This window comes from Acanthochromis polyacanthus, chromosome 6 (assembly GCF_021347895.1).
Source record: "Acanthochromis polyacanthus isolate Apoly-LR-REF ecotype Palm Island chromosome 6, KAUST_Apoly_ChrSc, whole genome shotgun sequence".
Lineage (NCBI taxonomy): Eukaryota > Metazoa > Chordata > Actinopteri > Pomacentridae > Acanthochromis > Acanthochromis polyacanthus.
In genome coordinates, this window is record NC_067118.1 from 18,662,403 (window position 1) to 18,679,250 (window position 16,848).

Below are 16,848 nucleotides of genomic sequence, written 5' to 3' on the forward strand. Positions count from 1 at the left end.
ATTAAATTCGTTGCCGTGGGTTGTCTAGCGCAGCTAGGCTAGTTGTTTCCGGTTGTTTCTGTCAGAATCGTCGCGCCTCTGTCGTCACTTAGTTACGCCCGCCTTCTGACTCTACACTTCATGGTGATTCGTCTGGCCAGTTTTAGGAGCATCCAACCTCGAGCCTTATGGAGGGTAACTAGACCCACCCTGGCAGAGAATTAAATTCGTTGCCGTGGGTTGTCTAGCGCGGCTGGGCTACTCACACTGTGTATCAGGACAAAAACCAAGCAATGAAGTCCAAGGAACTCTCTGTAGATCTCTGTGATAAAACTGTGATGAGGCACAGATCAGAGTAAAAGGCCTTGAGCTTCCCCAGGAGCACAGCAGCCACAACAACTGTGAGATAGAAGAACTTTGGAACTACCAAGACTCTCACCAAACTGAGTAACCAAGCAACTAGGTCCTTGGTTGGACAGGTGACTGCAGCCCAGTGGTCAAACTAACAGGGCTTTACCAGTCCTCTGCAGAGACTAGAGATTCTGTTGGAAGGGCAAACATCTCAGCTGCATTACATTAGTCAGGTCTTTATGGTGTAGTGGCCATATGGAAGACTCTAAAGTCCTTTTCAGACATCTGATACGTAACATTGCTGTTTCAGTCTGTATTTCAAACATGCTGTATGTCACTTAGCAAGTAATACTCCTAACAACTTCATTACACATACCCACCACAGTGCCAGAGAGACCACAGCAAAGTGTCATTTATGTGAGATTGTGCAGTACATTAAGTGATGTATAATACATAATAATGCAATAACCAACAAAAGACTAAATCTGAACATAAATCTAAGCTAAGAACAGAAAATCAAACTGTCAAAAATAACTAACATTCAAACTTTCTTTAGCATTTCCTAAACACTGAAAACAGTGTTTATATGTGATGATAATGTTTCTACTTCTCTGGCTGTGATACAGTTCAGGACTTAACCTGAGGACAGCTGCTACAAATAATGTAATTGCAGCTGATAAACTGTGATTCTGTGTGACGACTCACCCGTCTGATGTTAAGAAAAGTACCCAGAGTGACTTGCTGCTCAACCCTGATTGATGCTGTCTCCGTGTCTTGTCTGTGATCAATTATGAGTAATTAGTAAAGTTACTGATGCTGTTGTTCAATATGCGTAAATTCACACAACTCTCTCTCTTTGAAGATGTACATATGGATGCTGCTGCTGTTTGATGTATTTAATAAACTCACAGGAAAGACTCCTAGAAACAACTGGAAGCAACACACAAAAGTTCAGCTTCATTGCGTTAATTCCATTAATTTTTGGTAAGCATCATGTTTTATGGATATTCCCGTTTGTAATGGATGTAAGATGGTGGGGCAAAGTGAAGTGAATGGGAATTGTGATTTGTGATTTGACACAAATTGTGCCTTTTGTGCTGACTGTGATATTTGTTTGTGATATTTTCTGTACCAACATTGGTAGGAGAAGCCTTTCCTAATCCCCTTCACACAACTGAGTCCACATACCCTGTGTGAACCTATCCATTAACCCAGCTCAGACCTGCGACATGTTGACAGTGAGTTAGTAAGGCTGGTCTTGCAGCTCTTATAAAAGTGTCCAGTACCTAATTCAGGCATGAAGCCAACATGTTCAGATGCCGTCAGATTATCGGAAAGGAGGGTATGTCTGAAGGGGGTTTAAGTGAAAGGCACATGACAGCCTGCTTTGAGTTTGCCAAATGGCTTTGAAAGGAGTCTGAGAGATTCTGGTCTGAGACAGGAATTGATCTCTCTGGGCAGAACTCCAAGCATTATGTCTGGTGAACACCAGGAACTGAAGTGCTTATGGCTAAAACCATGCCTACAGTGAAACACGGCGGCAACACAAGGGTTTGAGAGGCAGAGACAAAGAGATGGGTCAGAACTGAGAGGAGGGTGAATGCAGCCAAATACAGAGAGATCCTGGAAGAACACCTGCTCCCGAGAACAGCAACCTGAGACTGGAGCGACAGTTCACTTTCAGTGTCACAGAGAACCAAAGCATACAGCAAGACAACACCAGAGAGACTTCAGGACAGTTCTGTGAACTGTGGTTGGGCCAGTCAAGGACAGTGACACTGATGGTCAAAAGTGTTGATTTTGATCACTTTCAAAATAAATCTACAACACAAAAAAGGCTCTAAAAAATGAAGGGGAAAGAATCCCTTTTAATGAGACTGTATTTGAAAAGCTGAGCGAGACATAGTTCATTCTGGGCGCTTCACATTTTCATTTTATCTTCTTTCATTGCACTTTCAGGTATTAAATTTAAATAATTTATTACTATAAACCACATATGTGACTTAAATGAGACTCACTCACAGCAAGACTCACTGTCTGAAAACCAGTAATATGAGGCCAACATTTTCACAGTAGAGCAAAAAGGTTCAAAGCCAGCTGGGTGCAGTACATCCTGTGTCTGTCAGGAAGGAATAGTCAGAAGATTATTGGCAATCTTAGCCATTAAACCACTTCTACCATGACTGTGAACCTGAGTGGAAACATTTATATCTCTGATGTAACCTGAAATTGTAATACGTGTTGCAAGAGTCATGTTTAAATATAAATGTTAGAATCTGAGATCGGGTGTGGAGTCAAACATAGTGTGGAATAGTTGCATGGATATTTACTTTTTACTTGAAGTCATATTTTGTTCCCTGATTTCACTCAAACCAACTGGCACATGTACATAAAAAGCTGTACTCATACTGAACTGTACGAGCAAACATGGCTGCTTGCAATGGGCAAAAACAGACAGAAGACAGCAATAAAAATTCAAGCTGGTGGGTCAGCTGGAGCTAGGCTGCAGGTTGCAGTCAAGCTCTGGGGCTTTCAGATCAGCCAGGGCAGGTGTCGGGCCTGAAGCGTTGGCAGGGCTCTACCTGCACCTTCCAATGTTAGTAGAGGGACACCAGTGAGAGGAAAAAGAGGAAGCAGCATATTATGATGATCTGAACAATCTAGTGTACTAGTTTAGTTGAAAGTCATTTTGGTAAATAATTGACCCCATTCTCATTTATTTACACATATATTTGTGGCCCAAACTCTGTAGGAAAATATTAGAATCCTGCAGCTGAGGTAGTTATATTCTCTGTAGGCACAAAAACACATTTTACATTTGAGCATGAAAGATAATTTTTGACTTTTGACTAAACAAGTCCAACTCAAGTTCCACTCAGTACAGTGCCATAAGATACAATATAATTTATTAGCTTAGACTGAAATCCAAGTGCATCCTGAAAACCAGCTTTATCAGAGGTATTTTCATGACCACATTTCACATGTAATCGTTTACCCGATTGTACTTGGACATAATGACCATATAAATAACAATTTTAAGAAACATACATAGACAAAATCAGCAACTAGTAATACACTAATCCTGCTTCAGTAGGAGAATGTATTGATGTCTAAAGGAGCTCCTCAGCCTGAAACATTTAAAACGAGAGACTCTCAATCGCCTGTTTGAGGGCAGAAGTTGATACTTTCTATTTAAGCCACGTAAAAGATTAGAGGAAATATTACTAGCAGGTCTGAGCACACTGTTGCTGTGAGAAGCTGACAAGAGTGTTCTAGAGGTTGGTCAATAATCCTTGAACAAGTACAAATTTATTTATATAGTTTGGTTTTAAGTTTCACTGACAGGTTGCTGAACCAGGCTGTACTGCAGTACAACATTGCACGCTGAATCACTGATTTAAAAAATAGAAGCCCAATCTGGCTATTTGCTCCAAAAGATCTAAGCCTACAAAGAAAGTAAATACGCTGCTGTATCAAATAAATGTTATATGAGGAATCCATTAAAGGGAAGAATCTATCTTAGGACAAATATAATTAGAAGAAGAGATCTGTCTGATATTTACATTGGAACTGTCTCTGGTGGTAACCGATATAAGGAAGGATTTCCTCAATTTTTCATGTGTTATTAATGAGAGCAGTTTTGCCACCCCATTCAATTAACCCCTCAGTAGTACCCTGCTACAGAGTGGAGTCATCTCTGTCAGTCAGCAGGAACTGTAAGGTGGAATTGTGAGTATTTTCTCACAGTGTTTTGAAAGAAAGCGAGTGGGCATGCAAATGACTCAATTAGCAATGAACAAAGTAAATGATAAAGGTGAACTGTCTGATCTGAGGAGGAAGCACATCGCTCACCTTTACCAGCTGTATTCTATAAGTGAGAAATTACTTGTACCAGTAAATAACTTATGGATCTAACTGCCACTGAACCCTTTTCCTCAAAAGTAAATCACGCTGGATTGTATTAAACGCTGATGTGAAGTTGAGGGGAAAGGCTGTGGTATACACTACCAGTCAAAAGTTTGAACACAGCTTCTCATTGAATGTGCTTTCTATATTTTCATGACTATTCATGCAAATTCTCACTGGAGGAATGAAAACTATGAATGAACATGTATAGCCACATATACATATATATGTTTTATGTTTTAGATTCTTCAAAGTAGCCACCCTTTGCTTTGATTACTGCTTTGCACACTCTTGGAATTCTCTCGATGAGCTTCACGAGGCAGTCACCTGAAATGGTTTTCCAACAGTCTTCGAGTTCCCAGAGATGCTTGTTGCCTTCACTGTGCAGTCCATCTCATCCCAAACCATCTCGATTTGGTTTAGGTCAGGTGACTGTGGAGGCCAGGTCATCTGATGCAGCACTCCATCACTCTCCTTCTTGGTCAAATAGCCCTTACACAGCCTGGAGGTGTGTTTGAGGTCATTGTCATGTTGAAAAATAAATGATGGTCCAACTAAATGCAAACCGGATGGGATGGCATGTCTCTGCAGGATGCTGTGGTAGCCATGCTGGTTCAGTGTGTCTTCAATTTTAAATAAATCCCCAACAGTGTCACCAGCAAAGCCCCTCCACACCATCACATCTCCTCCTCCATGCTTCATGTTGAGAACCATGCATGTAGAGACCATCCATTCATCTTTTCTGTGTCGCACAAAGACACAGCGGGTGGAACCAAAGATCTCAGATTTAAATCATCAGACCAAACCATAGATTTCCACTGGTCTAATGTCCATTCCATATGTTCCTTGGCCAAAACAAATCTCTTCTGCTTGTTGCTTTTCCTTAGTAGTGTTTTCGTAGCAGCTATTTGACCATAAAGGCCTGATTGGTGCCGTCTCCTCTGAACAGTTGATGTAGAGATGTGTCTGCTACCAGAACTCTGTGTGGCATTTATCTGGGCTCTAATCTGAGGTGCTGTTAACTTGTGATTTCTGAGGCTGGTGACTCAGATGAACTTATCCTCAGCAGCAGAAGAGACTCTTGGTCTTCCTTTTCTGCGGCAGTCCTCATGTGAGCCAGTTTTGTTTTAGCACTTGATGGTTTTATGACTGCACTTGGGGATATATTCAAATTTTTGCTACTTTGTGGACTGACTGACCTTCAGTTCTTAAAGTAATGATGTACTGTTGTTTCTCTTTACTTAGCTGATTGGTTCTTTCCATAACATGGATTCTAACAGCTGTCAAATAGGGCTGTCAATTGTGAACCAACCTGACTTCTGCACAACACAACTGATGGTCCCAACCCATTAAGAAGGCAAGAAATTCCACAATTTAACCTTGACAAGGCACATCTGCCAAGTGAAAACCTCTTCAGGTGACTACCTCATGAAGCTCATTGAGAGAATGCCAAGAGTGTGCAAAGTTGTCATCAAAGCAAAGGATGGCTATTTTGAAGAATCTAAAATATAAAACACATTTTAACTGATTTCACACTTTTTTAATTACTACATAATTCCACATGTGTTCATTCATAACTATGATACCTTTAGTGAGAATCTACAATGTCAATAGTCATGAAATTAAAGAAATACCATGAAACAAGAAGGTGTGTCCAAACTTTGACTGGTAGTGTGTAAAAAGGTTTTGTCAAGATGCTCGGAAAGACTACTGCCTCTTCTGTACTGCGTTCATTTATGCAAGCAATTGAAAGAGATCTTGTGAGTCTCCTATTGCTTTGTTGAGCTGTTAAACTATTAGCTCAATTGTCATTGTGACCGAGAAACAGCTCTAACTCTTCCCTGCATCCCAGTACTGAGCCTGACTGCATAAGGCAGCCTGCAGGAGAGCCACCACAAGCTCCACTGGTCATACTACACTGCTGGAGCTTGGCAAGAGACTAAAATGCGTGTGTGTTTTTTTAAGCTACAGTATACAATAGAGGTGAGTACAGCCCTGAGTAGTATCACTTAAATCTTCAATGATTCAAAACTGTATCTCCTTACAGTAATTGCATAACTGTGGAGTAGAACAGTAACATATTTGTTCAAATGTTAAATTAAAAAGTAAAGCCTTAGATTTACTATATTCAAAAGTCCCATAGTAGGAACATTTTCAACAAAGATCACGATACATTTAATTACAGAGATTCCGAATATTTTAATTTTTTCAAAACTTCCTGTATTTACACCTTTATTTCTGATGACAGACGTAATCAATCTTGTTATAGAGGATACCACATTTCTAGAGAGATGTTCTGATGTTCTTCAGACATATTGTTTTGAGCTGTTCTTTAATGGAGGGGTTGTTTTGCTCTATGTTTCTCTTTAAAATACCCCAAATGGATTCATGTCAGATGACATACTTGTCCAGGTGATAGTTTTCACTTTTTCCTTCTCTAGAACCTGTTGAGTGATTTTGGCAGTGAGCTTTGGATCATTATCATGCTGAAATGTTTCTCTTCTGCCAAGCTTCTGCAGACTGAGAGTCATCTTGTCAGCCAATATTTTGTTCTCTTACATTCATTAATGGTGCATCTATAAATGTCATGTTTTAAACACCCTTTCCACTAATGCAGCTTTTTATCATCACACTCTCAACTCTGTGCTCTCCAGCTGGGACTTTGCATTCACTGTGGTAGTCCTTAATAGGTTCAGGTCAAACACGCTGGACCCCATGTACGTTTTTTTGTTTTATTTGATTTTTTCTTTTTTTTATTTCCTTATCTGACCAAAGGATGTAGTTCCAATATACATCAAGAATCTTCTCCTGCATTTTGGCAAAGTTTAGTGTTGCAGCTTAGTGCCAAAAAGGAAAACAGCGTTTCTCTTGGGACGTGTCTAAAGTTTTGAGGTCATGCAAAGTCTTTCACACTGTCTGAGCTGTCACATAAATTCCTAATTTAGATTGGTAACCCTTCTGCCAAGTCTGAAGCACCTGCTTCCCTGTTTTTCAGAGCTAGATTGTGCAAGTATTGCACTGTCACTGTCATTTTAGGAGGACAACCACCGCAGCTCTGTTTCGTGGTACCGTGTCTTGTTGTACAGCTCCTGATTACTGATGCAGATGTGTTTCATAGATTTTCAGTTGCTCACTAATCTTCCTGGATCCTTTTTCATCGTTGTGAAGCCTCAAATTAAGATGTTTTCAATTCATCTGGCAGTTCTTTTCCCCGTGGAGACATAACGTCGACATGTAGCCTACATGTCCAAAACTGGGAAAGCTCATGCTCTAACCACATTCATGGAGTTAGGCTGATTGGAAACAACCGGTGTGTTCAATCGAGTTTCTACTTTGGGGCCAGTGTTTCTACTTTGGGACCAGTGTTTTCAATAAAATCTGCTTCTCAGATTGGAAATACTGCAGTTACTGTAAAGTTATACAATTTTTAATCGTGACATTTCAGTGACACTGCACAGGATGTGCTCATTTCTGATGTATACTGTATGCATTTCCATTCAGTTTCTGCTATAGAAATAAACTCTATTGACTAGCTAGTTTGCTACAGGAAGAATTGGAAGAATGTAGAAAGCATGATCTTTTTTTAAATCACTTTCTGATCGCGAAATGTGTGATTTCTGTAATGAGAAAGTTGTGCAGGAACCCTTCCAACGTGCACTGGGGAAAACTTTCCATTGATATGCACAAGTTTGTGGTCACATAGAAATGCCCTTATTTTTGAAAGAAAAACATTTTTTTATAGACATTGTTAATGTGGTAAATGACTGTTGGAGCTGGAAACAGATGATTTTTACTGGAATATCTACATAGGGGTTCAGAGGAACATTTCCAGCAACCATCACTTCTGTGTTCTAATGCTACATTGTGTTAGCTAATCGTGTTGAAAGGTGAACTGATGATTGGAAAACCCCTGTATATTTATGTTAGCACATGAATAAAAGCGTGAGTTTTCATGGAAAACATAAAATTGTCTGGGTGACCCCAAACGTCTGACCAATACTGTAAATCTAATTCTAAATACGTGTCCAAGCATTGTTCCTGCCTTTATTTGATTGTTTCTGATATTTCCACACTTTAAATGTGAGATTGATTTTCCTGTTTTACAAAGTCACTTTTGATGTTTTGTCTCCATCTTTGTGACAATAAACTTGCTCATGCTAGAGTGAAAATCACATTTACTTAATGTCTTCATTTACTGCACAGTACATTTGCAGTATGCACATGAACTAGCAGTTGTCGTAGCGGGTGTAAAACGATTACAACAATGATGAACAAACAAACAAAAATAATATATTTTTTTTAGCTATTCAGCATCAGTTAAATGTGTGACTGAACCAGCTACAAAGTATTTTAATGCTCGGCCTACTACACATTCAGAGACTAACCCCTGTAGACCTGCAGCCCTCAGGTGGACAGCTTAATGTGAATTCCCGAGTAAAATGTCACTCAAGGTGGCCTCCCAATCAATTCCCCCATAACACCTCCTTAATCACATAATCCAGGCTCTGATAAGTGCCGATTAGCAGTGAAATCTCCCCTAATAGGCCCGTCTGAATCCATACATGAGACAGACGTCGGCAAGAGTGTGCTGTGCATGCAGACGCTCAGTAATGTGGACAACACACCTGAACCAGCTAATGGCCAGGCAGCAATACCCTCAGACACCCGAGGCTCGTAAGTGGGGTAAAGCGTGAAGCACAGACCCTCGAGGGATCCCATTAAATCAATGTACACAGTGCATTTTGCCATTTTCCACAACCATCAGCAAATACAGAGTGATCCCTCCTGTAAAGGTGCTGCCACTCAACAGAACAGAGCGAGCAGGATTTCCCTCAGGACACTGGGAAAGCTCTGCATGTGTGGCTGCCCTCTGCTCCTCAGAGTATCCACAGACTTCATGGGTGGCTTGCACTCTATCTCATTCTGCTAATATTGCTTTAAAATGCATTTTCATGTGACTATCTGTTTCCCATAAGATGCAAACATAACTGCTTGCTGATGGTAACCAGTTTCTAAGTTACATGGACTCAGGCTCACACTAAAGTTCAGCACAATGTGACTCATGATATTTTACGAATGCAGATGTTTAAAAAGTTGCTGTTTTTAATCTTGCCTTGTTATTATGCCATGTCATACTTAAGATTAAAAACTGGTCAGATGTAACAGGATGAAGACCTAATCTACAGCCGCGTTACATAAATCACAACTATTTACTTGAGTTTGAAAGGCAGCGAGGCAGACGCAGTCACTACCCGACCTGCCAAGAGACAATGTGTGTCAGACTTACAAGCAGACAAGCTGCTCCCCACATTCATTATTTAATAGAAAGGTTACGCTTGTGGCTTCAAAGATGCTGTGTATGAGTTGCAAGAGTCATGGGCATAACTTCAAAACTGCGCAAAGGTCCTTCAACTCCTGAGGATGTGATTTTAAAAGCAGGGTGAAAGTCAAAGTCTGCTGCACTTAGCGGCGGAGCAGCTGCTGGCCAGAATGATTGAAACCTCTGCCTGACAAGTATAACACAGACGACATTAAACATTCTGTGGTAGAGACAGCTTTCCTGAGCTGGAGTTTACTTGTGTGAAGGTGTATGGAAAGGATTGGAGGTCAAGTAAGCTCGACAGTTTAAAAAGCAGTACAGAAATATGGTTTTCCTGATCCACGGGGGGGAGTGACTTTGACACTGGTATATCAGAGATTATTTAATATTTGTTTATTTACATTATTTTCTATTTTGTTTGTAAATACGTACATAAATAACTATGGTGGTAGGGTACTGAGTGAATGATGGAGTAAATAACCCAATGGTACTACTTTTTGGATATGTTGGGTTATTATTTTTTGCTTTGTTATGCTTGTTTTTTTAGTTGTGTTTTATTGTTTTGAATATGTTGATTTGTTTGTGTGCCTTTTTTCTTCGTGTCTGAGAAAAAAAAACATTCATTCATTCATTAAAACAAATGAAAATGGACAGCAGTTTCTCCAAATAAATTTTTTACTTCTGTAAAGGATAACAGACAAAGGGAAAAATAAGCATTACGAATAAAAATCAGCTTTAATCATTATTGTGTACAGTTTGAAACCAGCAGTCATCTATGCTGAGTAAAATGAGGATCAGCAGACCCATCCTGCCTAAAGAGAAGCCAGTGAGAACTAATGTTTTAAAATAAATTGGTAAAACAGTGCAGGAAGTAACTAACAATGGCAAAGAAACAAAAGTTCAATTCAGGAAAGCTGTGCTTCCCTTTATCCTCCAGAGTTTTTCAGAGACCTGAGCTCAGAACTCAGTCATCTTCTTGTGTGTGTCAGCCTTCTTGTGCTCTCTCTGGATGGACAGCTCCTGGGCTTTCTGCTGGGCCAGCAGCCGGCGGGCTGCTGACAGCTTCTCTTCCAGCTGCTTCACTCTGGATGAATCCCTTTGCACACACAAGGAACAAATAGATTAGGAAGGGGGAGAGATGACGAGTCAAGTTGGTTTGAGCTGCTTTCTCCGGAGTAAGCTGGAAACAAGCGTCTAATCTCGAATATTCACACCTTATTTACATTTTCACACAACTCCCACAGTCCTTATTTGTGAATTCAAATTAATTACCACTTTAGTTGACAGGAACATCACAGCAACTAGTGCTCATTTTCACAGTAAATTATAGTTGTGTAAGCCTTTGCATATATACGAGTTACACAATGGCTGCTAATGTGTCTGTATTCATGATGCAGGAGATAACAGCTGCTGAGGAACCGTGGGGAGACACGGAACAATTCCAATGCAGTTAACTTATCATTAATGACATGTTGACTCATTCAGTCTCATTTCCCAATCCCAGCCTCCACAGCAGTCAAATCAGACATAAAGAATTGTGCAATGAATAAGAACATATTGGGATTTCAGTACTGACCTTCCAGTCTGTCTGCTGAGTGACTCATTCAGTTTCTGGATCTCCCTCTCAGTCTGGGACACCCTCTCAGCAGCTTGGAACAGCTTCACATTTAGACTCCTCTTGGTGCTTTGCCCTCCCCTGTAAGCCTCCACCCCAGTCGCTGTTGACGGCGCAGCAGCACCCCCCTCAGCAGGATCAGCGTTCTTGCCTCCGAGCTTGTGGTTGAGAAAGTCAAAGACAGTGTGGCCCCCTCTGGTGGCGACTCGGGGCTTTTTGCGCCGCTTTGGATGGCCTGTGCCATCTTTAGCGGCTTTGCTCTGGGTGCGTTTCTGGGTGAGTTCGGCACACTGGTCCAGAGACTTACCTTTGGGTAGGACGACCGCCATCACTGGCTCTACTCGACCTTCCTGCAGCTTTCCCAGGCCTGAGAAGACAAATCGACTCAGTCCAGAAGAGGAGAAAACACTGCATTGGATTTCTTGAGGGAACAGTAGCAAACTTTTATGTTCCAGTGCATTACTGAATGTAAATGAGTTTCCTTTCGTACGTCTGCTAGCCTGATAACCACTTTTTATGAGAATATTTACTTATTACAAACATGTGAATATAAATAAGTGCATTTTCATTCTGATCCACAGTCTCATCCAGCCTCTGTAATGTTACAGAAGCATGTGCAACATATGCTGTAGTTCAGTATCTCTGTGCTTGCTGCTTCTGGGATCTTATCCAGCAGTTGGCATGATTTAATTCTCTGTGTATAAACAGTTTTAGTGTGCCTACACCACTAAGCATTTTGACATAAGATGAGTATTCTAAGAGGATTTATTATGACTATGTAGGTTTAGAAACACTTTTCTAAGGACCTTTTTCCACTGGACCTTTTCAGTGATCCTTGCTGCCCCCTAGTGTCCCAATAACTACTAGCAACCACCTCATTATACAAATAAAATATATTACATGTTTGTTTTATTTACTGTATTGTTTCATAAAAAAAGCAAACCTCAAAAATAATATCTGAACAGGAGAATACTGTGACTTCAGACTGTAAAACGTTATCACTGTTGCACATTTGTACTGACCTTTCCCATATTCATAGCCCATTTTGAGCAGAAGCTTGGACCCGATCCCTCTGGTATGTGCCTCCCAGCCACCAAAAGTAGCACTGTTTGACGTTTCTGTGGATTCCACTGTGGAGTCTATAACTGTGGAGTAGCAAGTAAAAGAAAACTGTAGTCAGTTGTTTTGACAAGGAGAAAAAAGCAGGAAACAAACTAAGCCACATCAAAATGCACAACCTTTTGTTGGCAGGTAGAATTATAAAGCTGTTTCACCACGTTTTTTTTTTCCTCGTACCTTTTGCGAATCCCATAGCGTCTCCATCTCCAATCTCATCCAGCTCAGAGTCAGAGGAGAGCGGGTCATTTTCTCTCAGCGGTGGGATAACGCAGTCGGCCTCGACCACAACATCTTTCAGCAACAGTGAGTCAAATTTCACAGTGTAGAATCCACTGTCAATCTCTGCAGCAGGAGAAAACACTCCAGTCAACAAATCATACAAACAGGAAGCACTTCATAAACTATGGTTCTGGTTCTTTTTGCTATACTGTGCAACTGTATTCAGATGGCTTGCACATTTTTGGGAAATGGAGTTCATATTATTAGCAGTCATATAAAATGCTGACCAGAGTTTACTGCAAAGTGTAAAGGCAAAAGCAGCTTTTGTACTACCTGTGATTTTGGCTGGGTACCAGATGCCGTCCTCATGTCGAGCCAGGCAGGAAGAGCCTTCTTCAAGATTACTGAGGTCACACTCCACAAAGTCTCTGAGCTCCGAGACATACACCACATCGCCATGAGAAAACCTTCAATAACAGGAACGTTTTTTAGAAACTCTTTTTTGACAGAATGGAGATTGAAGTGGATTATGCAGTTAATAATCAAGGATTAAAGGTCTTCCTCAAATCAGATTTTCAATAAATGAATCTCGTCAGAACATAAATTCAGACACACAATTTAGGACAACAAAACGCTCTACTGTCATATAGGTTAGAAGAATTATTTCAGAAATGTAAATTAACAGATCAGAGATACAAAACAAACAAACAAAAAAAAACATTTAATGTAACTTGCTAAGCTATGGTCAGAAGAAACTGGATGAAATTTTTTAGTCGGGTCCATAAATATTTGGACATTGACACAATTTTCAGCATTTCAGCTCTGTACAGCACCAAAATGGATTAACATGAAACAATCAAGATATGCTTCAACGTTCAATTGAGGGAATTTACATCCAAATCAGGTCAATGGAGGAATTACAACACATTTGAGATGTGCCCTCCACCTTTTTAAAAGGGACCAAATGTAATTGACAATTGGCTCCTCAGCTGTTCCCGGACCAGGTGTGTGTTATTCCCTCATTATTTTATTTGCAAGGAGCAGATAAAAGGTCTGGAGTTCATTTCAAGTGTGGGATTTGCATTTGGAATCTGGTGAGGTCAGCTCTCAATATGAAGTCCAAAGAGCATCACTATTAGTGAAGCAAACCATCATTAGGCTGAAAAAACAAAACAAACCCATCAGAGACATAGCAAAACATTAGGTGTGGTCAAATCAATTGTTTGGTACATTCTTAGTAAGAAAGAATGCATTGGTGAGCTCCGCAATGCCAAAACACCAGGAAGACCATGGAAAACAAGTGTGGTGGATGACAGAAGAATCCTTCCCCTGGTTAAGAAAAACCCCTTCACAACAGTTGGCCAGACCGAGAACACTCTCCATGAGGTCTCTATGTCTTAAAATACCCCATAAACAAGCAGGAGCTGAAGGCAGCAGCAGTAGAGGCCTGGCAGAGCATCACCAGGGATGAAACCCAGTGTCTGGTGATGTCTATGGGTTCCAGACTTCAGGCTGTCATTAACTGCAAAGGATTTGCAACTAAATATTAAAAGTAACAATTTGATTTATGATTATGTTAGGCTGTCCAACTACTTTCGATCTCGTAAAAAGGTGGAGGGCACATCTAAAACGTGTTGTAATTCCACCACTGTTCACCTGATTTGAATGTAAAAACCCTTAATTGAAAGCTGAAAGTCTGCACTTAAAGCACATCATGACTGTTTCATTTCAAATTCATTGTAGTGGAGTATAGAGCTGAAATGCTGAAAACCGTGTCAGTATCCAAATATTATGGCCAGACTGTAGTTGCTACTCATGCAGATTTATGTAAGTTAAATGAATGTAATAACCTGCTATAGATGTGGGTGTGAAAAACAGCCAGATTTTACCTGCAGTTATCTGGAAAGCGACATTTGTCCTCCAGGTAGAATGGACAGGGCTTCATGGACTTCTGGGTGGGGTAGATGTAGAGTACTCTTACTTGTGCCTCATCTCCATCTGGCAGTTCTGCCCCCACCACCATTGCATTGTGATACTCCAGTGTCCCCCATGAGGTCCTGTAGGGCGCTCTTACTTTGGCACCACTAAGCGCATCTTCTTCTTCCTCATTTTCTTCTTCCTCGTCTTCACAATCCACAACCCCACCTTCTCCCGCCTTATCAGAGCTACTGCCTGACGACTCCCCCAGTTCAGAGTAAAAAGCAGCAAACTCGGAGTCCAGACCACCATTTGTACCGTTCGTATCAGCTGTTGCCTCTGGTCCACTACTGTCCTCAAGGCTGGCCAGCAACTGACTCTTTTTGACGGACACTAGACTGGCCTCAGTGAGCTCTATAAGCTGGCGAAGGTCTTCCTTCAGTTTGAGCAGGTCTGACTGCTGGGTGGAGTCCTCGACAGCAGACAGGGCCAACTCCACCTGCTGCAGCTGGGCACCATAGGCAGTGATAGCTGCCTCGAGGCTTTCTTCATCCATGAAAGGTGTCAACCTTTCACAAGGCAGGACAGGAATTACCACATCAACCCTCTAAAACACAAAAGAAGAGAAAAAAAGATGAGGGATTTAAGGTGAAAGCAAGTCAAGAGATGTAAACAGAGGAAGGAGAGTGGCTGATACAGCTGTATTTTCTTCTTTCTCACGACAAGCAGCCATAGTTCATGTCAAATCAGTTTCATTTGCAAAGAATTTTACATACACATGTTAATGTTAAGTGCTTTACAGTAAAACATAGAAAAAAATCAAACAGATGGGACAGAAAACACTTATTCCACATAAGTAATCTTTCAGCCACCCATACAACACACACACACACACACACACACACACATAAAATTCAGCTTTCTATAACCTCTCTCCTATTCCTGCTACAGTATTCACACATGGATTGCATCATTAACGTACACAAAGATGCACACACCCACACAAAACGTCACCAACCGAAAGCCTGAGAGAGAAGAAGTGTATTATTTTTAATTCCAGGGACCAACACATCCTTGATGATCTGAGGCATTGGGTTGGAATATAGCCAGCGAGTAGCTTGGAAATATATTTAGGAGCCGCTCCATTTAAGGCATAGTAAACAAGCAGTAATACTTTGAACTCAATACCACACAAAGCCAGTGTGGTGCCAAAAACTGACTGCTGTGGATGAAATTGTGTGCTTCTGGTTAAAGTTTTGTTGTGCACTTTATATACATCTAAAACTGCTCTATAACAGTCACAACATGCAAATAAACAAAGCTGTACGTCTGTGGTGAGAGCAAAGCTGTTTCTCTGTAAAAAAAAAAAAGTCACATTCGTTCTAACCAAATATTTGTGACAAAAAAATCATTGCAATTCATAGTGTAATCAAGTATGAAATTTACAATAATTATATGGTACTATTTCCAATGTTCAGGCTGTATGTGTGTGGTATGGCGAACACTTGTTTACACAAATTATAAACGATTTACAGATGGGTATTACAAATAAAATAAATAAACTACATCCGCAATCAGCCTGGGCCATAATCTTTAAAATATGACCTTCATGAATGAGTCATTTTATTGAATTAATAACATTTGACAATGTTGAGGCAACAATCACAAAGGGAAAACTGCATTATGAGTTGAATTTGTCCTTTAAAGCTATTTCACCCTTTGAAAAACACTGAGTTGTTATAATGTAAACACAGCAAGTAAGAGTGCAGCAACAGAAAGATAATGCTGAAGGAGGGTAAGATCACATTTTGTTGCAACACCAGCAGTCAGAAAAGTGTTTTCAGTAAAGGTGGGATGTGTTGTACTTTCCTAATCCTGGATAGAACCCATCTACTTATGGCAATGACTGCAAACAGACAGAAACTTCAGAGTATTGGTGAACAGTAAAGAAGCACAGCTGTGTGACTGAAAAAATCCTACTGAAACAAGAAAAATGTTTTAGAATTCAACCATAAGAACTGCTCAGTGCAGGGTGTCTATGCTATGGAAAAGTTCGTGTCATTCATAAAGCTCCTCTTTGTAATTAGGTACCATCACACCAGAATTGTACTGTTTATAACATTATCGGAGACTGGTTTAGCTGTTAGCCGTTTAGAGGCTACCTTTAACAAATGAGTATAATAACACCTGCGTTACCTTTTTAACTGGACTAGCTGTCGGAACCGACGGAAAAAAGGACAGCCATAAAAAAAGCTTTGATAATAATATAAGTACTTTCAAATGAATAAATCCTGCTAATGGAGCACTACACACTGTTAGCCCAGAGCCCGTTCTGTGCCAAGCTAACCGAACTAGAAAGGTGAACTTCCGTAATGAAGTTTTGTTTTTCAAAATAAAGGTGAACGTCTAAAGGACTTCGGGT

At 40.5% G+C, this 16,848-nt stretch overlaps 1 protein-coding gene across 1 annotated transcript; it reads right to left on the bottom strand.

Annotated features, from left to right (window-relative positions):
• Positions 1-10,213: 10,213 nt before the first annotated feature.
• zgpat (zinc finger, CCCH-type with G patch domain) lies at positions 10,214-16,790 on the bottom strand. The gene is made up of 7 exons (XM_022211118.2): positions 16,623-16,790; positions 14,399-15,033; positions 12,843-12,976; positions 12,468-12,632; positions 12,194-12,316; positions 11,133-11,538; positions 10,214-10,652 (listed from the first exon to the last, which is right to left on the bottom strand). Exons 2-7 carry the CDS (start codon positions 14,980-14,982, stop codon positions 10,514-10,516), a joined length of 1,551 nt encoding a protein of 516 aa, XP_022066810.1. The 5' UTR covers positions 14,983-15,033; positions 16,623-16,790; the 3' UTR covers positions 10,214-10,513.
• Between the last annotated feature and the right edge of the window lie 58 nt (positions 16,791-16,848).